The following is a 24,816-nucleotide window of genomic DNA, read 5'->3' on the forward strand; positions in this document are numbered from 1 at the left end:
ACTAGTCATTGTGCTAGGGGTAGGAATTAGAATCCTTTCCGTGGGTGGGGGTATGTTTAAAATTATTGCTTTTGTACTCTATGGATTACCTTGAAATATACTTTGAGTCATTTCTCAAAAATTGTGCATACCATACTGATCTGATAACTCATTGCGCTGTTGCTCTGAGGCTCCATCCCCTCACCTAACCAATGGTCATCCATTTTGCAGTCCACAAGAGCCCCGTCTGAATTCATGGAAAGAACTTGCTCGCACTTGGGCTTGATAAAGCATAAGTCAATTTGGCAGCGCATGTGTTAACAAGATGATTTAGAACTTTGCAACCAGCCAGAACCATAAAGACAGCTTGGAATAAAACTAAAGTTGTTCCCATGAGATGCCCATGATGAGGGCTTCTAAGGCAAGGCTGCTGTTTTCTGCAGCCTCAGCAAGAACGAGGTCTCTTTCCCATGATCATTTCCCTCCCCTTCACTGGGCAGGGTGACAAAGACCAGGCCTCCGCTCCCACCAGTCAACAACAGGCAGGGCCCCCGGCATGCCAAAACTTGAGACCTACCTCTTCCTCCTTTATCCGTTCTTCAGAGGGTAGCCTACCTGTCCACACCTGCAGAGAGTCACTCTGCATGCCAGTCCTCTTTCGGTTGCCTCTTTTGTCAAAAGCGTCACCTACTTTCTCTGCCTAGGACGCAGCTCAGAACCTGACTCAAATATTTGTTGAATGGCCAGATGAATGATTGAATTGCTCCTCTCTCCTCTGCCTTCGACTGGTAACTCCTCCTTCACTCCCAGAGCACCCTATACACTTTACCTATAACTCATAACCCACTTCTTATCAGTTGTTCAGTCTGGTTTTTGTCCACTAAAATGTAAGTTTTGACTGTTTCTATTTTATTCATTATTCTATTTCTAGCACCCAGCTGTGTGTAAGTTATCAATAAATATTGATTGAATAAATATACTCTCAGGTTCCTTATCTTGAAGTCACAAAAGTATTGATGCCTATACAAGGTGACTTGTAAGCACACCTGATACACAAATATAGCTGCAGCAAGGAAACATTTTCAGTCTAGTTAGGTCCTGCTTATGTAAGTCAGATTTCTCAGTTCAATATTTCTGTATCAAGCCTCCTAGGTTTAGCCTCTTTCTGTCTGATCCATCTTCTTTGCTAGCAATAAAGTCAATTACTCTCTTCTCAGTTGTCTAATTCACCTTGCTAATTCTACCCTCCTAAGCTAGAACTAGGTTAATGAGGAAACAGTTTCTGGATGTGTTTCTCTTTCCTACTATTTTTCTGTTTAAGGGAGAATCTCAACGAATTTTCCACTTGGGTAAGCATTTCCAGCTCTCTAGGAGCAAAGTCTCCATCAGTCTGGTTTTTGTTTTCCAACTCTGGTTTGTTCTGAATTCCTCCCTTCTCAATAATTCATTTCTTCTTTCTTTTAACACTCTATGTTCTTCTCTTGAACACCATTGTTTAGCTAAGTGTTGCTGTTCTTCAAAAACCACCATCCTCTAAAACTCCTCTGTCCCTGCTCACTTCATTCATAACACATGAATTCAAATTCCTAGCCAGCTCACGCATACATGCATAAACTCATTTATGGAAGGACATGACAAGTGACTCCTTACCTCTAGGTTAGGAGGAGCTTTACTTATCAACTGACTGAAGTAGGAGCTTTACTTGTCAATGAACACTGAGTAAGTTTGAGAATTGAAAATAAGACCTGAGCATCACAAAACAACCTTTCATATCTAGATATAGTGACCATGGTGGAGTTCACACACATTATAAACGTCTTGTTTAAGATGAAACCCTGCAAGCTCTGTGAGGGCAGGGATTATGTCTGTTTATCACACCATGGTATGTTCAGTTCCTAATAGTGTCAGGTATATAGAGGCCGTCAATATTTGTTGAAATTAAATGAAAAGTTTCAGTCTTTTCATGCTTCACAAGAAGAAAACCTTTTGGAGAAAGCAAATGATTTAACATAATCTTCTGGATCTTCTATGATAGAAAATAGCTATTTACTCAGTAAAAAATATAAACACGTGAAGCCGAACACTGCCTTGTGCCAATCAAATGTTTGGTTTATTAATAGTTACTCAATTTATTAGTGCTCTCTAGACAAGAGCCTTTTTAGAATTTGATATCATTTTAGGCAGCATTCAAGAAGCACCATCGACTCAGCTTGTCCTCTGGCTGTTGTCTTTTTATACCACTCCCTAACCAAAATTGATGCAAAGGCAGGATGCTTTGAGTTACTCTCAGTAATTACATATTATTGAAGTTGGCTGGTTATTCTTGACCAACAGTATGATCCAAAATAACACAATGTTTAAACAGGAGGAACATGGGTGTGGAACCCCAGTGCTGCCTCTTCAGAGATGTCTTCCAGGGTGCAGGGAACTTGGGATCTGCCTGAAGAGTGTTACTAAGGGAACAATGGAGCCTTTTCATGACCTTCTATAGCTTTAGTTTAAAAAAGGAACATTGTCGTCATTTGCTAACATTATAATCAACAGCAGATCTCTGATAACTCATTTTAAGTGATATATTGTATTTAAATTACAGTATAATCCCTAATAGCTTCTTGCCAACAGAGTCTTTCAGGATTCAAAATGCAAATTGCACCTGAAAAAGAAAAATTATTTTTAGACTTATGGCACTTTAACTGTAACACAGAGTACTTTTTATTATTATTATTAATAGAATGTGTTTCGGTTGCAAATTCTGGAGGAATCCCTACAGGAAAATAATTGCCAGTCCTCCCTTGGCTCTGAGCCATTCATTGAGATGGGCTATGAGATAAGACTGAAGAATTTCACTAATTTCGGGAGTGCCAACTGAAGATTATTATTGTGAATCCATTAGACATGAGATTTCTGCGATTATCTCAATGAGTTCTAAAATCCAGGGCCAAATGAGGTGAAAAAAATTTATACGATTATATACATGTTATAGAGCAATTAAAATTTTAATTGGGTGTCAAGAAAAACAGTGGCTGCTCTATAACTTAATTTGGGTTCTCTCTGCCTCTCTGTAGAGTTTCTGAAAATTTTTAAATGTTATTTGGAGTTAAAGCAGAATGATACTGTGGAAAAAGCATCAGCTTAAAATTAGACCTAGGCTCAGCTTTAGATGAATTCCTTAAATTTGTATTGGTGACCTTGAGTTTGTAACCACCCCATAGCTAGATTTTCTTAAAATAGGAGTAATATGTCCTACTTTATAAAGCAGTTCTAAGGAAGAAAAATGATTAAAACCCAAGGCAGTTTCACATAGTATAAGATCCCAGACGCTGGCCACCAGGCTACTTGAGTTCAAACCACAGCATTATCCTTTGCCAACTATGTGAACTTGGACACAAATTACTTACCCTCAATTTCTATACTTGGAAAATGGGGACACAAATATAGTTACCATACAGGGTTAAAAGAAAACAAACATTAAAGAATGCATTTAAAAAACAACCAGCATGAAGCTGGTACTTGGTGTTTGACGTATGTCAAGTGTTGGCCTCTATTGTTATTATTATTATTACATTTAAGAATCTTTGGCTAAACCTAAATGAAAATCCTATAATTTACATTGTATATTTAAATCTGATAGTGAATTTATCTGATAGCAAGTGGATTCCAGGTTGATTATTCATATGTTTGTGCCTATGTGTGTGTATGCATATTTGTTGTATGTGTAAGACGTATGCATTTAAGATAAATTAGTCACATGTATATATGAAATATAGTTATAAACTAATTACTCCTGAAACTAGAGCAGCAAAAATAGGTCTCGTTACTTGAGAGTACAGCTGTGCAGAGTAAATTTACTACGCTTGGAAACTTCTTTCATATCTGCTTATGTAAGTCTGCGGCTAGTTTCTGAACAGTTGTATAGTGATGGTTTCTTGGTACTCACCAATTAGACAAGCATAAGTCATGACCTTGGCTTTCTTGGAACGTAACCAGTGGTTGACAGGGAGTGTTTGAGTTAAATGATAAACTAGCAGTCCAGATTACACTGAGCATCTGGTATCCCCCACTTTCCATCTTTCTTCAACCAAGGCATCACAAAAGCAATTTGGGGGCAGGGATTTTCATTTAAAAATGAAGAGTGGATTGTGGAAGCATCCTGGGTGTTTGTAATGAAAGCCATTTGGTTTTTATTAGTATTAGAGTCTATGTGCTTGCTAGTTTTCAGTCATTTTCTCTTCAAGAATGGTCCCCCAGATTCCAGTTTTCACATTGCTGCCTTTTGAATGGAATCCTTTGTGACCCGTTGTGATTACATTGCATTTTCCTTGTGTTCTTTTAAAAAGTTCTGACTTCCTCTGAATTTTGGTTGGGGGGATGGTGGGAGGAGGGTGGCAGCAAGGGAATGGGGTCAATTGTACTTTCAGAATGTTGTCAAAAGAGATTTTTAAATTGTCAAAAATTGTCTAGAAGTAATATCAAGCTTAGTGTCTGCTAATAAAGCAAGCATTTACAACAGAAAGTTCGGTCAAAAATGGGTGTCGTAAGGTCTTTACAAAAGAGCATTTGCTCCTGAGTGCCCCAACATTTCTCTGACCTCTGTTGGACACTTCTAGAACAGTTATAAATCGGGCTAATTATAATGATGTTAGGATACTGGTGTTGTGTGTTTGGGGTTAGGAAGCTGAGAGCTTAAGCAATTTGAAGAGAACAAACTGAAAACAGTTTTGTTCATATATCATTCCCTAAACCTTAATTCAGTGCAGATTAAGAATAATCAATGGGCCGGGCACGGTGGCTCATGCCTGTAATCCCAGCACTTTGGGAGGCCGAGGCAGGCGGATCACGAGGTCAGGAATTTGAGACCAGCCTGGCCAACATGGTGAATCCCCGTCTCCACTAACATACAAAAATTAGCTGGGCGTGGCGGTGGGCGCCTGTAATCCCAGCTACTCGGAAGGCTGAGGCAGGAGAATTGATTGAGGCTGAGGCAGGAGAATTGCTTGAACCTTGGAGGTGGAGGTTGCAGTGAGCCGAGATTGCGCCATTGCACTCCAGCCTAGGCGACAGAGTGAGACTCTGTCTCAAAAAAAAAAAAAAGAATAGTCAATAGAGGAATTTTGTCACGGCACCAGGGGTATTTACGTGGTATGTATGTTGTAAATAGATGCCTAACCTATTTAAAATGTGGCTAATCTATAGTGACCAAGAGTTTTTAAAATAGAGTAGTAATTGAGAAAGAAATTATTTGTATCTTTTTCCCACTTAGTTTTCTTTCCTGTTTTGGACATTTTTCTAGATGCTTCAAAAAGACCCAAAGAAAAAAGGAATACAAGCACAGTCATTACTCATTATTTGTGGATTCTGTGTTTGCTAACTTGCCTACTGCCTAAAATGTATTTATTACCCCCAAATCACTACTTGTAGCTTTCTCACAGTCATTTACAGACATGCACAGACTGGTGAAAAATCTTTGAGTCTTTCTACACAAATGTACTCAGCTGAGGTTGAACAAGGGAACCATAGACAAGGATCCTTTTTGTAGTCCATTTAGTCAACATTTTTTGCATTTTTGTGCTTTTTGGTGATGATTTCACTGTTAAAATGGTCCACAACCGTAGTGTAGAAGTGCTATCTAGTGTTTTGAAACACAAGAAGGCTGTGACATACCTTACAGAGAAAATACATGCAATGGATAAACATTGTTCAGGCATCAGTTACAGTGCTGTTGGTGTGAGCTAAATGTTAGTGAATCAACGAAATATATTAAATAAGGTGTCTTTGAACAGAAACACACATAAAACAAGGCTATGTATTAATCATCTGTGTGACCAGAAGCTCACAGGAACCTAATCTTGTATTTTCTCCTAGGGTCAATGATTCAGTATTCACTAATTCAGTGTAGTAGTGACTTTATATAGAATAAAACTCATACAAATAACTAGAATAAACCACACTTGTTTTTTAATTCCTGTGAAAAAATTCATATGGGAAACCATCAAAAAACTGCTACATAATGACGAACATTAAAAAAATTAAACCCGGCCAGGCATCCCACCTACTCGGGAGGCTGAGGCGGGAGAATGGCGTGAACCCAGGAGGCGGAGGTTGCACTGAGCATAGATCGCACCACTGCACTCCAGCCTGGGGGACAAAAGTGAGATTTTGTCTCAAAAAAAAAAAAAGAAAAATTAAAGCCATATAAATGTACTACAGCATAAAACTTTATGCTATCTATTTTGTTCATTTGCTGCTTGTGACTATCATATTTATGTCAACTTTCCCCTGTTTTATTGACAATTTTCCCAGGAGCACTTGACAATGTAGAAATTTCTTTAAACCCTCCCCCTTCCCCACCAGAAAACAAGCCTCCAGGGAATGTACATATATAAACATTTAAATAGTTGTTGTGTGTAGTGCCCCAAATACTATTTTCAGTTAACAAACTATTGGTAATGTTGGAAAGCAAGGCATGCACATAAGAAAGGGGAGATCTTGTGGCTTGGAGGCCATTCAAAGGCAGACTTAAGATTGCCTCTTCTTAAGGGAGACATGTAGTGGGGTCCTGTGTAACGAATTTCACCATGTCTAATCATGTCTAGCAGACCAATGGAATGCTGTGCCTCAAGTTTCTTCTGAGAGGCCTATGAGCCTCCTGAGATATCAACAAAAATGTTCCTTGGCCATCAGAAGAGAGAAGTGATTTTGAATATAGTACAGTTTTGCTATTATAATCACTCCAAAACCAGGCCTGTTGGTGCTTGTGGTTCTTCAGAGAGGAGGCCATGGGGGCAAAATTCAAGAGACCTGTTTACCTGTAGGCACAAGAGCCCTGCTCAAGACTTGAGACAATGAAAGATGAGGAAGGGAGGTATTTTCCCTGCATCATCCAGCTTCAGCACCCAGCAGAAAGTGGATCATGGATGGGGACTGGGTAGGAGGCCATGGAGGCTAAAGTCGGTGGAGCAGAGTGGAAGCCTTGGGGTCATGGGCTTATGCATGAGACACATGTGAGGTTCCTTGCAACACTTTGCCCGCCAATTATAAGAGACTGAAGTCACTGCAAAACGTAGATTGCCATGATGTAAGCCAATTTGCATTTGCAGACTGAAAAGGTAAAAGGAAATATTCCTACTTCAAGTAAGTATGGGACTATACTTTTTTGATATTGGATCTGTTGGTCCTCATTTCCATGTTTCTCTATTGTCTAATGTGGTGGTTCCCCCTCACTGCACATTAGACCCACTCTAGAAAATCTTTAAAAAAATGTCTGGACCCACTCCAAAGATTCTGATTAAATTGATCAGGAGTAGATCCTGGGCATCCATGTGTCTAAAAGGCTTCTCAGATCATTCACGTGTTTAGCCAGGGTTGACAAGTACTGCCCTAAAACATGTTGCTGAGATTTTTCACACCCCATTTTCCAGTGTGCTCCAAAGATGACTTAGGCAGGAGCCCTGCTACATGTCCACTTCAAAAAGATGCACCCCTGAATGGGCCTTTGAGTGCATCCACCTAGAGTGACCTCCATGCCACTTTCCTGTCTGGTTACTCCACTGTGAAAAATTCATCTGCGGACTCTCCAAGTCCTCATGCTGTACATTGTCCTGCCTTTCTCCCAGCACAAATTGTTGGTGATAAGTCCGACAGTGGGGAGGTTGTGGCTGCAGAGTGGCAGGAAAGAGAGGAAGTAAAGGAGAAGGCAGGACAAAGGAAGAGTAAAAGGGTACTTGGAGTGGAAAGGAGGGCCATGCAAGGCGCTGCTTCTCACATGCTCCCCACCAGCCATCTGCATCCAAAGCAGGGAGGGAAGAGTGTGGGCTCAGAGCCAGACACACTTAAGTGCAAGCCTTGGGGCCCCATAATTTACTAGCAGCTTGATCTTGGAAAAATTACTTAATCTTGTACAACTAAAAAGTGGTGGAGCTCTGGGATTCAAAACTGGTCTGTCTGGCTTAAAAGAGCCCAAACGTTCTTTCCAGTATATGCTACATCTCCCAATCCATACACACACAATAGACTTTTCAGTGAGGAATACAGTAATTAATAACTTCCCAGATGGCAGTTGAACTTGTTTTTAAATTCCTATAGTCAAATAAGTTGGGGGAATGTTACAAGAAGATTAGTTAGAAAGAAAATGGTGTCATTTATTATCAGCTCAAAACATTCAGAATTGTCATTTATAAGAAATAAGCTCATTATTAATAGAAGATTACTTTTCTTGTCTTTGTGTGACCATTTTCTTAAATTAAAAATAAACTTTTTTCCCTTATTGCAAAAGCAATGCATGTTCATCTAATACAAATTGAAAAATAAAGATAAGCAAATAATACAAAATTAAACACACTCTTAATCCCTCTGCCCAGATCTAACTGCTGTAAATATGTTAGTATATATCCTTCTAGATTTTCTGTGCTTTTACACAGATTTTGAAAAATCATAGTATACATTCTTTCACTTTAAACGTCTGGTCAACAACATTCCATGTCAATACATTTGCCTTTACTACATTGTTTTTTTATATCTGCTTATTAAGGTGAATAATTTTGTCTGATTTTAAACCACATTTGTTTACTGAGATGTCAGAGACCCACAGATAAGGAAACATCTGAAGAGCCCAGGTGTGGCTATGTGGAGAGGCTGAGTAATTCAAAACAAAGTACAAAACATAAAAACAATTACAACCAGTTTGACAGTTGTACGTCTGTTTCCTACAGCCTCTACCCACCAGTCTACCGCTGACTTCAAAGAAAAGTCAGCACAGAGGAGGTCCAGAGGATAAGGTGCAAAACGAGAATCAAACCCACGATAAGAGATTAAAGGAAGGTTGATCAAAGACCCAGCATAAAAGTGCTAGCCCATGACTTGACTTGGCCCATGGCCCCAAAATATTCATCAGAACAGAGAGCTCTCTTTGAAGCGATTGGATGCATCCATGCTCAGACAAGCTCTCTGGTCCAAGGGAAATTTAAAGAGTGGCCCTGGAAGGAGTTAGCAGGGTTCCCTCTTCCTCCCTCTGCTCTGCACATCCCTCACAAACCGAACGTTATTTCTTTGGTTTGTTGTGCAGATGCCAGTAGTTCAACTCTACTCTTTGCCTCCTGGGAGATGTGAGAAGTACAGTTGCATTTACAGGATGGAGAATTTGCACTCATGATCAGAGACCTGAAACCTCCAGCCGTCTTTTTTATTCAGAGTGTTTAAGGACAGGTGGTATTTCCAAATAGGCAGTAGGACTTGTTCATGACTCTCCTTGTTCATTCTGCGTGTTCATTACTTGTTCACTACTTTTCTGAGTAGAGTTTATTGCTCTGTGGTGTCGTGACGGAAGCCATTCATTTCCCATGAAAGGGGAAGAAAACAGAAGTGCCCCCTCCTGGAATAACCTTCACAACATTCAGCTTAAATGTTTTTGAGTATCTTAAAAGAGAAGTTATGTATTGCTAAGTGTGTTCTTAGAATGTCTGTAGTTAGCACTTCTTTCAGGCTCTAGTTTTCTGGTTTTTCGCTTTGCGTAATAATCTTCTATGTATTTAGAATCTTTAATTTTCACCTTTCCCATTACCATATTTTTACTTCCTTCAAAGTTCAAGGGAATTGCTTTTTCTCTCTACCTTTTTTAGATCAGTTTCCTAGCCTTTAACTGAGGTGTTAAAGTTGGAGTTCTTACTGGCAAGTCTTGGATTGAGCACAGTGTTAGGCTCTGTGAGAGAGAAAATGCATTTTCTGTTTTCACAGAGCCACAGTCCAGGTGAGGAGATAATGAGTTTGCATGCAAAAAATGAATATGTTGTGAGCTGATACAGACTTTTCTCAGGCCAGTCTTTCATAAAGAAGGAGTACTTGGAATGGGCTTTGAAATGCCTGAAATTCCAAAATGAAATAATATGAAAGAGTATTTATTAGTACATCTTGGGGCTGGGTAATATGGTCAAAGTTACAGAGGCAGAAAACCATAAGGTGTCTCAGAGAAACTGAATACACTCATTTAACTCTGATGGATGGTTCATCTGAGAAAGTAGCAAAGGAGAAGCTTCATTAGTTCTATTAGTGTTGCAATGTACTATGGAATCTGGATTTTATTATGATTGCAAAATGATGGTGTTGAAAATTTTGGAGTGGAAAATGACATTCTCAAGTATTTTGAGAACATGACTCTGCCTGTGGAGTACAGAATGGACGTGGGTAGGAAGAGGCCTGGAGCCACAACTTGGTCAAAAGTGCACAGAGTCTGAGAGAAAGACTTGAAACAGAATGGAAACAATGGGAAGGATGAAATGGACTCTGGAGGCAGTGAACTGAGAACTGATCTGACCTCTGTGACGAGGTGAGAGGAGGGGAGTGATGGGCTGTAAGAGAAGATGGTAAGAAGACTCATAGATGATTCAGTCACAAATAAACATAATTGCACCCCTACTACCTAGGTGCTAGGTGATACAAAGAGACTAATCACATCAACAAAATGGTTAGGTAGACAGAGTAGGTATTTACAGTGAAAAACTCAAAGTAGTCTCACCTAAACATTGAAGACAGAGTGAGGCAATGAGCTCTCAGGAGTTGGGAGAAATATTCCTTGAAGTTTTGAGTCACAGAAACATCAGGGAAGAGATGGAACATGAGCTGAACATTGAACGAAGGGTAGAATTTGGAAAGAATGACAAGGGCAATCAAAGCTGTAGGATGAGGAGGTTAAAGCAAAGGCACAGGACTAAGAAAACACAAGGATCATTTTGACACATTGACGAGGTCCGTCTGTTTGGAACAGAGTTTGCGTAAAACACCAAAAGAGGAAAAGGGGAAGAAGGTAGGGTGATCCATTTAATCTGGTAAAGGTTTAGAAACCAAGTGTAAGATTTTATTTTTACTTCTGAGACAGAGTCTTTCTGTCACCTAGGCTGGAGTGCAGTGACGCAATCTTGTTTCACTGCAACCTCCACCCGCTGAGTTCAAGCGATTCTCCTGCTTTAGCCTCCTGAGTAGCTGGGACTACAGGTGTCTGCCACCATGGGCAGACAATTTTTGTATTTTTAGTACAGTTTGGGTTTCACCATGTTGGCCAGGCTGGTATCGAACTCCCAAAGTGCTGGCATTACAGGCATGAGCCACTGTGCCTGGCCAAGAGTTTATAATTTAACCTGGGAAATGTCAAGCCACTGACATTTTTCAGCGAGGTTGTGGCCAGTGTAAAAGAGTCTTTTGGGAAGTTTGGTTTGTGAAAGATGTGTAGAATATATCAAGATGAAGAACTGGGTGACTTCTAGTCAAAAAGGAATGATGATGTAAACCAGTTACCAATCAGAATGAGAGGTATGGAAGAGGGGCAAAGGAATTACCAGTAAACCAAGGGGAAATGGAAATACAGTTTTACCCAAAGTTTCAAACCCAGGAGGCTATGATAGCAATGTGCCATATACTAAGGCATAAAAATCATGAGAGGACTGGCTTGGTAACAGTCCTGAGCGTTTTGTATTAAAGAGCTGGGTCCTGAGGTTCCAGCCAGACAAGCAAACATTCTGAAAAGGTGGTTCAAAGTGGGGGCTTGACGCTCAGCTGGAAACCATATTTACCATACCAAGTTTAAAAAATCCACACAATTCAGCAATTGTTCGAAGTTTTTAATTAATTAATTGATTCAGAAAGTGAAATATTCTCCAAAGCTCATCTGAGAGCTCTATTCTCTTGATACAGATGAATTCTCAGTTGCTCTTTTGTTTTCATTCCAAAACAGTTCAACTTGTATGAGACTGAAAGTGGGGAGGGCAGGAGCAGAATTTTCTCTGTTCCAGGTATAGACATTATGGGTATTGGGCCATATTCTCGTCTTCATTGGTAATAATTCCTGTTTCATACATCTTTCTATCAATTGCAGCTCTTAGCAGAGTCAGCGTCTTGATTGTAAATACTCAGTGTTGGTTGATTTGCATTTTCATCATAGTCCTGAAAGATAAAAGTGGACCTAAGAAAAACTAATAAGCTTACAGCGAGTTTTATAATGACAGACTCTATATAAACAAATGCAAATTGGATGTCAAATCTGAATTACAAAATTTATTTGAGCAAAGTCCAGGACGTAATAACAGTGGCTTCAGATCCTTTCTAAAATGATAAAAATTCATTAACAATCTTCCATGGCTTGGAGTCTCAGAGGCATTCAAAAGTCACAGCACTTTGAAGAGCAGAGTTGGCAACTAAAGTTATCAGAGTGAAGAATGACATACTAACCTCAGGCGCAGGATGGCCAACTCAGAGTAGACCTCTATTCTTTGTTCTTCTGAGATAGGAACTAGCCAGAAAACTTAGTGATTCGGGGGTGGGGTGGGAAGGCTGTGGGACCCAGGGTGGAAGGACCCACACAGTTCAAAATAAAACGAACCAACTATAAGGAAGGAAAAGAGAACTATGCACAGATAATATTCCTCATCCACCTGAATTGACTTATATAAAAAAGAAAACAGAGCATACGACAAATGGATGCAATCAAAAGGGAGCAATAAGCCTTTTTCTCCTTTTAAGCTTCTTAAGAAATGAACCCATCATTTTTATCTAGTGCTTTCTCTGCTCTTGCAGCTGCTCGACTGATCCAAAACATGGATGCCACCGCTGAGCCTTGTGCAGACTTTTTCAAATATGCCTGCGGAGGCTGGTTGAAACGCAATGTCATTCCTGAGACCAGCTCCCGTTACGGCAACTTTGACATTTTAAGAGATGAACTAGAAGTCGTTTTGAAAGGTTAGTAGAGAGTGTGTCTGTGCATCAAAGATTTCTCTCTTAATATGTTCATTTTTTAAATATACAATTGTTAGCCATTACAAGGAATGTCACAGAAGATTAAAAAGTTAATAATCCTTCCAGGATTTGTGTGCCACCACCGAGTCACTTTGGTAGGGGCAGACACCGAAATTAATATGCTGACATCTCTTAGCATTCCTGTTTTCATTTGTAGGTATGCAAATGATAAAGCTGTATCATCCCTAGAGATGGCAGGTTTGGTTTTTGTTTGTTTGTTTGTTTTTTGAGATGGAATTTTGCTCTTGTCACCCAGGCTGAAGTGCAATGATGCTATTTCGGCTCACTGCCACCTCTGCCTCCCAGGTTTAAGCGATTCTCCTGCCTCAACCTCCCAAGTAACTGAGATTATAGGCACCTGCCATTACACCCAACCAATTTTTGTATTTTTAGTAGAGACGGGGTTTCACCATTTTCGCCAAGCTGTTCTTGAACTCTTGACCTCAGTTGATCCACCAGCCTTGGCCTCCCAAAGTGCTAGGATTACAGGCGTGAGCCACTATACCCAGCCAAGATGGTAGTTTTATGTCATTTTACAGAAGAAAAAAAATTAAATGATTGACGCAGAAACATACTTTTGTAGTCTCCCTGCCCAAACCCTGTGTTAAAGTCACTGTAAGATGTTACCAAGATTTGCCTTCCCAGCATAGGTAGATTCTAACCTGGCTAAGACTGTCTCCCTGGGAAGTTAAGAAATCTAGACAAGTCCCTCCTATCCTCTGTTCTGTGTTCTCCCCTCTTCTAGAAGTTATTTTGTAGAAGAACAATTTTTGCTACTTTTTAACGTTGAAACAAGTAGGACAATTCAATTCATTCATTTGGAGCATGAACAGTACAGTCACACAAAGATAATTATTTTCCAGCCTTCAAAAGAACTATTCATACTAAATTCCAAATTCCTCTGTGTTATTGTTTTCTTTTTAATCTCAATTTCAAGAAAAGTAACTGTTACCTATGGCAGAGCAGTATGCATCACAGTTCATAAAAAAAAGATAATCTAGTCAAAAGGACTTTCATCTAAATTGGCTGATTAAACTGACTCCCAGTTATGTGCTAGGACTGATAATCTGGCAAGGGGTTTGGTTTTTCCTATAAGGTTTTGCAACTTGGGTGAGGAAATGAATGTACCTCCAGAAAAGCGAGGTTTTTTTTTTTTCTTTTTAACTGAACTCCCCTTGCCAATGTTAATTACTGCAAATGAACAATTATGCTTGCATAGTGCAAATAAGCAATTATGTTGATGCATTTTTTTAAATGTCCTTATTTCAGATGTCCTTCAAGAACCCAAAACTGAAGATATAGTAGCAGTGCAGAAAGCAAAAACATTGTACAGGTCTTGTATAAATGAATGTAAGTGCTCTTCATTTGATTTCGTTAGGAGTATGCATATATTGGTGCCAAACTATGCCTAGATTTCTAACTGAATTTATGTTTGTTGTTTTCAAAAGCTGCTATTGATAGCAGAGGTGGAGAACCTCTTCTGAAACTGTTACCAGATATATATGGGTGGCCAGTAGCAACAGAAAACTGGGAGCAAAAATATGGTAAGGCAATTTTCCTACTTAAAAAGAAATTTCCACGTAAAATCTATGTTACTATAATATCGTTAATGAACTAAAGCTTCTAAAGATATATTTTATCTTTTATTGCTTTAGGTGCTTCTTGGACAGCTGAAAAAGCTATTGCACAACTGAATTCTAAATATGGGAAAAAAGTCCTTATTAATTTGTTTGTTGGCACTGATGATAAGAATTCTGTGAATCATGTAATTCATGTAAGTTTGTGTGGCAAATAACTAAAGTTACCTTTAAATTGTAATAAAACTCCCACACACATTGTTGTTATTGATATTTAGAAATAATGCTATTTTCAATTGAATTGAATAAGAAAGGAGGTAGTATATTCATGCTCTGTCCCTAGTACCTGGAGTCTCAATTTTGAAAGTATTTTCTTAATGCTGTGTTTTAGACATTCACCTCTTGCTTCTGCTATCTCTGTTTTAGATACCTCTCCCTTCACAAAACAAATGATAAGAAGGGCTCCAGGCCTCTCCTATTCAGAAAAAGTTCCTAATTTCTTTTTATGGTACTTGAAAGGAGCATGCTTTGGTTTATAGAAGTAATGCAGGTCTGGAAACCAAAAAATAATAATTGCTTTCAAAAAGAACATAGAAAAGGGATTTTAAACATAATTTTTTTCCTCACTAAAGAATGTCTGTACTTTTTTCTCAACTAAAGGTAAAAAAAAAAATGCCTTTCTTTTAAAATGGATTTATTATATTTTTAAAAATGTAAACAATTTGGTTTAGATATCACCTAAGACTAGATTAATGAATATGTTTGGAATGTACTGAAAAATTTAGAGTTTTTCTTTCCTCCTTTTTTTTTTTCTTGGTTTCCTGTATAAGGAATTATACCAAAAATTGCAGGTTACCGAATCACCTAATCATATCTGTGTCACTATTGCATAAACCTTTATGGTCATTTGTATTAAAATCATGAAAGGAATTGAACCCAAATCTCCTGCAGGGGACTCTTTCTCTTCTGAAACTTCCTCCTTGCAGGATCACCTTGAGGGCCAGGGCGTGGGGAAGGATCAGGGCCCTTCAGGTGGAGATATCTTCTGGCTCTTTTCATACCAGTTCTTTGGGTTTTGTTTCTTTTGTATTGGCCTAGGCCCTCCACAGCTGCTAGGATTCTCTCTTTAACCCAGAAATGCTCTGTTTCACCTCCACACTCATGTTGCCATGCAGTGAGTAAGAAACAATCTCGCAAAGCTGCAAGTATGCCCAGGTAGCTCTCACTTGTGTATTATAGATGGACCAGACATATTAGCGCAGAACTGAGTTTCATCTTTCATACCCTTAACTGCTATCTGGGTCTACTGAGGTTCTTCTGAGCAGAGCAGCTTTGGGGAGAACCATGGAGAAGTTGCCTCCATTCCCTTAGGGTGGAGAATCTTAAAAAACATCTTCTGGCACAAGTTACATTAGCTAAAAGGCTCTGGAGTTACCTTAGAGGTTTACCACTTCTCCTCCCTTTCTCCCCATCCATCCAAATCAACTTGAAGACTATTAACCCACTCCCTCCAATGAAAGGGGATCCCAACTAAGGGTGGGAGCAGATGAAAATGTTCCCAGGGGAGCACATTAGAATCTCCAGAAGCTGGGAAATCTGTGAATACGTAATTTAGAAATTTCCACGTCCTGGAATCTAACATGTTTTTGTTCACTTGCACCTTCTGCTCTGCATTAAAAATCCCTCCCAGTAAATCTTTTGTTCACTTTCTTTTGTTTTCCTTAAATACCTGCAGCACAATCCTCCAGATTATCTAACTGCCCATTAGTATAACACTTACAAGTAGTGTGGAAACCATTTCCTAACTAGGTATTTACTCAGTGTCTGATGGTTACCCCTATAAACAGCAAAAGTAGGATCTGTCACATACATAGATAGGCATGCTTGTATTTTTCTAACTTTTCTATATTCGCTGAATGATTTATTTTCTTTCATGTATATTTTTTATAGATTGACCAACCTCGACTTGGCCTCCCTTCTAGAGATTACTATGAATGCACTGGAATCTATAAAGAGGTAAAAAGAAAAAGAAAATAACCAAAACCAAACTACAGAACCATCTGGTGTAAACCTATAAGTAACGAACAAGGCCAAAATCAAATTTAGCCCTCTGATATTTTTCATTCATGACAGGGACTTAAAATCACACATAATAGTGAGCTGTCTGTGATAGAATGAACATTCTCAATAGAATGAATGAAGGTATTTTACAAAACTAGGAAACTTGAAATTCCTTATTTGTATCTTGGTTTTTAGTATTTAAAACATATGATCTATTTTGAAAATTAATTTAAAGTATTTTAATCCACCTGTAAACTGCATTATTTAAAAAATGAGCAGATTTATCATGGTCTAGGGTGGTGCTGGTGAGGACCAGAGGGTCAGTGAGAGATACACTATGTAGCATCCTTCTGGAACCATCTGATTTGACTTTCAGAGAACTATGCAGGTAGTGGCATTGGGCTCAGACAAACTTTTGCAGCTACCTTGTGACTCTAACATTGGCCAGGTAGCCAGTGGGCATCATATCCCATAGTGGACGTTCGGATGTTCTGGAGTGCTTTCTTATTGTCTCACAACCTTGTCTCCCTTGGGCTGATGTTCACGTACTCTTTTTTTTTTTTTTTTTTTTTTTTGAGATGGAGTCTTGCTCTGTCCTGTCACCCAGGCTAGAGTGCAGTGGCATGATCTTGGCTCACTGTAGCCTCCGCCTCCCTGGTTCAAGCAATTCTACCAGCCTCAGCCTCCCGATTACCTGGGATTACAGGCGACCGCCACCACACCCAGCTAATTTTTGTATTTTTAGTAGAGACGGGGTTTCACCATCTTGGCCAGTGTGGTCTCAAACTCCTGACCTTGTGATCCACCTGCCTTGGCCTCCCAAAGTGCTGGGATTACAGGTATGGGCCTGGCCCACGTGCTCTTCTCACAGAAGTAAGGAACAACAGGAGACAAAACTAGTAATCTTACACATTATTAGATATTGGGGAAAGGTGTTGGTTCTACAAAGGTTTTTCTTATAATTATTTTGTAGCTCAAAAGTAAATTATCTTTGATGATCCTAATGTCTCACAGTGTAGTGATGTGACTAAAATTACATTTTATTTTAAATTACTAGCTAAATATGATTGGCATTTATTTTGCCTAATTATGAAGTTCAAATAATATGTAATGAATTCACTGTAAGGTATCTTTTTGAATGACTGCACAACACTGAAATGAAGAAAAAGATCTGTTATCAAAGGCCACAATTAATAGCATAGATAAATACATGGGTGTGGGATATTTGGGTTCAGTACAATCTAGTTACTGTGTGGGGTACAGCTACTGGCTTTAAGAGCTATGCAGCTGCTTTCTGTTACAGATTTGAAAGTGATTGAGGAATTTTGGTTCACTCTTGTACATTTTTATCACCATCAACTGGGATGCTTTTCATATTTAGGATTGTGTTCTTATATCAAATTTTTCAAATCCTACAATACATACTCTTTTTTTACATTTTAATATTTCTGGTATTAAGGTATATGTGGCAGTCAATGTATATATTTAAGGCAGTAAAAGTTTTTTTTTTGTTGTTAAGATGTTGTATTCATGCATTTTATACTCAATGCTATCCCATAATCTCAGACAGGTCACAAACTGGCAGTCTTTGGCTCAAATATGATATAGAAGCATTTTTGTTTAACCTGTAGTGTTTTTTTTTTTTAATTTTGAATTACTTGCCAATATTTTACAAAATTGAAAGATTTCATTTGAGAATCCAGATTTCTTAGTAAATCAGTAGAATTTGAGCCCCTAGCTTGCATTCTTATATGGCAGCAATTGGCCAGAGTGGTGTTGTGGTTGCTCCTTTTAGAAAGGGCATTTGTTGGCTGGGCGCGCTGGGTCATGCCTGTAATCCCAGCACTTTGGGAGGCTGAGGTGGGCGGATCACCTGAGGTCGGGAGATCGAGACCAGCCTGACCAACATGGAGAAACCCCATCTCTACTAGAAATACAAAATTAGCCCGGCGTGATGACCCATGCCTGTAATCCCAGCTACTTGGGAACTTGGGAGGCTGAGGCAGGAGAGTCACTTGAACCTAGGAAGTAAAGGTTGCAGTGAGCCAAGATCACACCATTGGACTCCAGCCTGGGCAATAAGAGTGAAACTCCGTCTCAAAAAAAAAAAAAAAAAAGAAAGGGCATTTGTTCCAGGTTTGAACAGTCCTCATCAACATGATTCATTGATTTATATTGACTTCTCAGCTCCTGTAGGCACTTGATTTTGCATATTAGTCTGGCCTTGGCTAAACCACAGCAGTAAAAATACAAATACAGTAGCTCAAACAAAAGAGAAGTTTACTTCTATCTGTCATGCCAGTCCAGAAGTAGACAGGCCGTCTAGATGAGGCAGGAAGCTCTGCTCCATGGGAATGTCTGGGAGCCAGCTTTCTTTGATTTTGTTGCTCTAACATCAGCCTCCTCTGGTGTTTTTCTTAGTCTATTTGGTCAAAGTTGGTTCGCCAGTGCCCTGTTCACATGTCAAGCCACAGGAAAAAGAAAAGAGGGAAGTGGTAGACAAATAGTTAACTTTTATGTAAATGGTGCAAAACTTGCATACTTTCCATTGATTAAAACATTGTCATGTGGCCACAACTAAATATAAAGGAGGCAGGAAAATGTAGTCTTGAGCAGAATGGCCATGTCTGTGCCTTGTTAAAACCTGATTGGCAGAGAGGAAGGTCTTATCATTTAAAAGATGAAAAGCACATATACCAATGTCATTTAGCAGACTCTGCCACAGTTTACATCCACTGATCTAGGAAATACTGTATTTGTGATCAAATAACACAGTGGTGATCAAATCTAGAATCAGTAATATGTTTATAGAGTTTATGGGTGAGAAATCTGAGGCTCAGAAGTTTGCCCTCAACACTCAGCAAAACAGTAGTATAGTGGCAAACTTTGCTCCTTCTGTCTTCTTCATTCTATTACATTATTACAATCTCTTAAGAGTTGGTAGTTCATACTAGTAGAGTTCTTTCAATGAGCAAATGATAGAGGAAACTCACCTGCACTGGCACTTACAGCCTGGAAGTTATTCTCAGCTTAAATCAGGTGCTCTTCAACAATCTGAATCAGACTAGCAAACACGCACCATGCTTGCTGCCTCGCTCCTCTTCCACAACTATGTACTTTTGGTGACATCCTTCTTTCCTGCTAACCTGAGATCTTAGAATTCTTCTCAAGGCAGTGCTCCAAGCTGTAAGCAATCTCCTTTCAGTGGAAGGGAGTTGCATATAAAATAAAAGCTACATGTCATCCCAGAAATGGGTAATTATCTGAATATTTCTGCACCCTCTCCCTCTTTTTACATCCATTCTTTTGGGCATGGAGGTGAGAGTGTGTGTTGTTACAGTAAGAATTCCAATGTTATCCTTATTTTTCCCATGATATTTTCTACTCTCTCCTAATCCCTACCCCCTGCAATCCCTCAGTTTCCCCTGCATCTCCAGCAAGTTATCAAATAAAAGTTAATTCTAATTTTTCCACTACTCTGCTATCTTTGAAAGATGTCAACCATCTTAAGTATTTCTGTCTTGTGTCTTATTGCTTCATGAACAAAAAATGGTGAGAAGTGTAGAATAACAAGTTTACCTTCAGTAGAGGAGTTATAAATCTGGAAGAAATGTTAATGTCAGTGTATCATTGGGCTTCAATGATTTTCTCCCTTATAGGCTTTTATATATGCTTTTCCCTTTGCCTAGAACTTGCCCCCCCCCCCCCCCACACACACACCCCACCTGCCCACACTCTTTCCTCTAATATAGTTTTCCTGGCAACTAGGTTTCTGTATACTTCTTATTTAATGTCTTTTTTTTTCTCTAAAACTGTAAATTAAATGGAAACAATGCTGTTTCTCATTGTCCTTTGCTCTTTTTCTGATACCTACCTCAGTTTCTGGTCCTTAAATACTACAGAATCAGTGAATGAATGATTGAGGGGGAAGACGGCAGGGAAGAGAGGAAACAAAAGAAAGAAGAACCCAATCTTCTGGAAGCCCTTCTTATTTCCTTCCCTTGATTCTGGGAAACATGAGCTTTAGGGCATCAACAGCTAATAGCATACATTTCTTGAGCATTTTACAAACTCTGTGTTCTCTTGCCTTTTTTCAATCCCCAGTTATTTCTTTGCTAAACTCAGTTTGCTGAGGTGTATTTATGAAATCAATGGGTATCATGCACTTGCAATTTACATTATTTTATTGAAGATAACTAAGAGAAGTTTTGAGAATTGGCATAGGGTCACCAACTTTTTTTTGTCAAAGAAAGATGTTTTTAGACCACGGAAGTCTGGCTTCCTTGCACATCGCTTTAGCCTATAATTTTAAAACTTTAGTGTGGGGTCTATCTTCTGCAGATATGCCTCAGAGGCTGAGGATCAGGGAAGGTCACATTCCCTCGTCAGTCAAAAGTACTCTAATCATGGGTCTCCTTAATCAGATTATTAACTCAGCCTGTTTCCCCAGGTCTTCTTTGATCCTTCCTTCCAGGATAACCCAGGTCATCCAGAGGAATCATCTTCCATAATCTTAAAACCGAACTTCTTATCAACTTTGAAAATAGCCCCTATAATTACTAAGACAGATCATTTCACTTTACAGAAATCCCTTTTTTTTTTTTTTTGCTTTGGATAACCGCATAATGGAATTTTTGTGTTGTAATATTTGATTATTATTACAATCTAGAAAGGAAAAGTGATATGGAACAGTTGCATCATCTCAGAAAGGGGCCCACATTCACCGTGTCTGCCATTCCTAACAAACTGTTCTCAAAATATTCTCGTCAAGGAGCTTCTTGTGACACATCTTTGTTAAAGAGGTAGAACCTGAGTTCTGAGGTATTCTGATTATCTGAAGAGATTACTTAATGACACACTGCTACCTCAAAGAACAGAGTAGTGAGATTCAAAACAATTCTATTCCTTACAGGGGTACAAATTTCTATGCTAGGAAAACAATACGAAAGAGACACATGGCCCATAAACATAACCATGACCAATCACAAAATTTTTAAATGGAACCAACCAGCCCCCTCATGTGAGAAAGTTCTTATATAGTGATTCACTGAGAGGAATGAGGCCCTTATTTTTTTTAAGGAATCACCCACCTTCAGAAGAGTCTGAACTCGGTATTGGGGGCGAATTGGAATTGGTCTCAAATCTTCCCTTTCTCTACCTTCTTAGCGTTATCAAGAGCAATTGTTATCTTACTTTGTTCTCCTTCATAAAGAAATCTGAAGGTTAGGAATCCAAAATATTTGAGCATAATTAGATAATAGATATGTTTATGCTCTGTACTAATGTTTGTCTGAGAAGGAGAAATAAGTGAGGTTAGTGGTTTCCAACCCTAAGGACTACTTTGTGTGTGCCACTTACAGGGCTCTGTGCAGAAATACCTCACACATACACACACTTCAAAAGCCACTATGATTTATTTTACTTGTGTGTTTATACATCAACAAAATATTTCTTTGAGTAGAGTATTTCAGGACTAAAAGAAAAGTGAGAAAACCACTGGGGCTAGAGTTTGAGAGCATAAGGAGGTGGGGAAGGAACTGGAGAGTAGAAGCTACAGGGTATACTGCTGCCGGGCATGGCTAGGGAGGAGAAGCCAGAGTTATAAAGAAGTTTAGAGCCTTCACAAAATCTGGGCTTCATAAAACTGGAGACATTTTAGGGACGAGGATAGAGGACTTGGAACATGGGCATGATGGACTGAAGCCAGAAAGTGATGACCCAGAGTCTGTGCGCCTAGATCAGAAAAGCCAGGAGAAGTCTCCAAATTGTACGTACCTGGGAAAGAGCACAGGCTGAGATTGGCCATCCTGTAGATGAGCAGGTGCAAGCTCGAACGGAGACTTAACAACACGAGATTTTCTTTGTCCACCTACCCAATGTACAAGCTGAGAGAAACTGTTCAGGACTTGAGCTAAGAATAGAAGTTCCGAGGAAATAGGAAGTGAGAGAAACTTAATATATTTACAATTTAACTTCATTGTTTTTTAATTCAACAGATCTTCATTGAGCTTATGCTATGTGACAAATACTTTTCTAGGCAGTAGCGATTCCAAGGAAACGAGGTCCTTGTTCTCATGAAACTCATGTCCTAATGGGAAGAGATAGACAATCAATAACCAAGTAAATAATTTAAGGAAATTAGACAAATCGTGAGTGTTATTAAGAAAATAAATCAAGGTGATAGAATAACAAGTCACTTGGGTAAGGCATGGGTGATTCAATTTGGCTTGCTTAAACCATCTCTGACTGCTGTTTGTAGAATGTGTTTCAATGGAAGCAGAGAGATCAGAGAAGGCCAAATGGTAATTCACGTGAAAGATAATGATGGACTCAGATGGTGGCAAGTCAGGTAGAGAAATCTGAGCAGACCTGAGATAATCTTGTGTAGGTGGCTCTATCATTATAGGGAAACAGTTTGTGTATTTTAAACCGCTCGGCCAATACGTGCCTCGGTGATACGTGGCGGAGCTTGTCTCACTGCATAACACAGCTATGACATGATAAGATGGAGCTTGCAAGGGAAACTGCTGACCTTGCTTTGTCCTTTCTGGGCACCAGGTGACTAATAGTCAGAAGGTTTCACTCAGTTCAGTTATCTGTGTTTAAGAAAACAAAAGGGAGCCTTTAAACATGAGATTTAGTGAATATGACAGAGAATTTTTGAGATCAACTGAACTCAGTTTGTAAAAAGAACTAGAATCAGCCCCCTAAGCATGCAATAAACCTTAGAAGTTATACAAGAAGTTGTACAAACCTTCAGGTTCTTATTAATAACCTGATGAAAGCCGCAAATGGTCCCTATGCTGGTCCGAGTTCGGGTCCTCTTAGGCCCCATGTTCCTCCTGCTCTAGCATCCTGCTTGACTGGGGACTATTTTTTATTTCCAGTGCCCAGAAATGGCTGCGTGACTATGTTTGCAGTCTGTTGGAGGGAAGCAGGCCTCTGAGGTAGTGAGCATAGTACCCGAAAGTCAGTGTTTCAACCCTTGCTCCACTCTCCCTCCACCCGCTGGTAATCCTCAGCATCTATTTTTGCCATCTCTGTGTCCATAAGTACCCAACATTTAGATGTACCTTTGCACTCACAGTGAATATAAGGATGACCCTTTCACTTCTAAATGTTCAGTAAGGATGTAAAATATTCTTAAAACTGTGGAAATGTTAGAGCACATTATAGCACACTTTATAGCCTTTCTTTGTATTTACCCTGCAAACAAGTCTTTGAAGCATAGAAATCTCACCTATCCATAATCACAATTGACTGCTTTACTAAATTTTAAAATGAGGTGGAATTGTAATGTATTTTAGTTGCCAATAGGTAATAATGGCTAATAAATAACAATTGGTTCAAACCTAACGAAAGTGGGACTCTATTTCCTAGTGTTCTTTCACTACAAACTTGAATAAGGCATTTACATGTTCTGTAAAAGGTTAGTTATACAACTATTCTGTAGTTTAGCAAATTAAGATGTATGTGAAGATAAAATATAAAGAATTTGAGTTATTAGAAGAAAACTAATATCTAAATCTATGGTATCTTATAGTGAAAGTTTACAGTAACAGGAGCTATTTATGGAATTAAAACCTACAGGTGTGTATTGGTGGAGCTCCTGACAACACAGCTTCATAAAAAGGAAACTGCTTGACTCAAGGAGACAGATAAAAAGATGTCTGATTTTATTATATGAGTTTATGGTCATTTTTCCATGAATAGTTGAGAAAATGATTATATATGAGCACAGAAAATCTGAGAAAAAGAGATTTGGTAAAGAAATAAATTATGATGACTGGGCACGGTGGCTCATGCCTATAATCCCAGCGCTTTGGGAGACCGAGGCAGGCGGATCAGAAGATCAAGAGTTTCAGGCCAGCCTGAAATCCTGTCTCTACTGAAAATACAAAAAATTAGCTGGGTGTGGTGTGGTGGGCGCCTGTAATCCCAGCTACTTGGGAGGCTGAGGCATGAGAATCACTTGAACCCTAGAGGTGGAGGTTGCAGTGAGCTGAGATAACGCCACTGCACTCCAGTCTGGGCAACAGTGCGAGACTCCGTCTCAATAAAAAATAAAATTTAAAAAGAAACGTATTATTGTTCATAGAAAAAATTAGTATATGTTATTGCTTATCAAGTGTTTTGCAACTCATTCTAATTAAGGCAAAATAACTTTATTGAAAATTGAAAATTACAAAGTCTCCATAGCTAAGTGGTTATACATTACTTAGTACTTTCAAAGTGATACCTCATTGCTCTCCTTTAAGCTCTAATTCAAAGATATATTGACTGTCTAAGAATCTGTGCAGGTCATTTCTCTAAGTATTTAGAAAAGGATTTTTATTTTACTAAGGTTATCTATTAGCAAAGATTAATATTGAAATGAAAATAAATTTTAAGTACCATGATGAATATTTAGAGCTTCTCCAAC

The 24,816-nt window shown here is 39.0% G+C and overlaps 1 protein-coding gene across 12 annotated transcripts in view; it reads left to right on the forward strand.

Moving 5' to 3' along the window:
- The window catches only part of MME (membrane metalloendopeptidase), a 91,305-nt gene that overhangs the window by 23,051 nt on the left and 43,438 nt on the right, over positions 1 to 24,816 (forward strand). For all 12 annotated transcript variants that reach the window (XM_015131749.3, NM_001260814.1, XM_015131752.3 and 9 more), the window contains 5 exon segments: positions 12,538 to 12,699; positions 14,026 to 14,106; positions 14,205 to 14,300; positions 14,412 to 14,530; positions 16,284 to 16,349. In XM_015131749.3, coding sequence (XP_014987235.1) covers positions 12,538 to 12,699; positions 14,026 to 14,106; positions 14,205 to 14,300; positions 14,412 to 14,530; positions 16,284 to 16,349 — 524 coding nt within the window.

The sequence above is a fragment of the Macaca mulatta genome, chromosome 2 (genome assembly GCF_049350105.2).
Source record: "Macaca mulatta isolate MMU2019108-1 chromosome 2, T2T-MMU8v2.0, whole genome shotgun sequence".
Taxonomy (NCBI): domain Eukaryota; kingdom Metazoa; phylum Chordata; class Mammalia; order Primates; family Cercopithecidae; genus Macaca; species Macaca mulatta.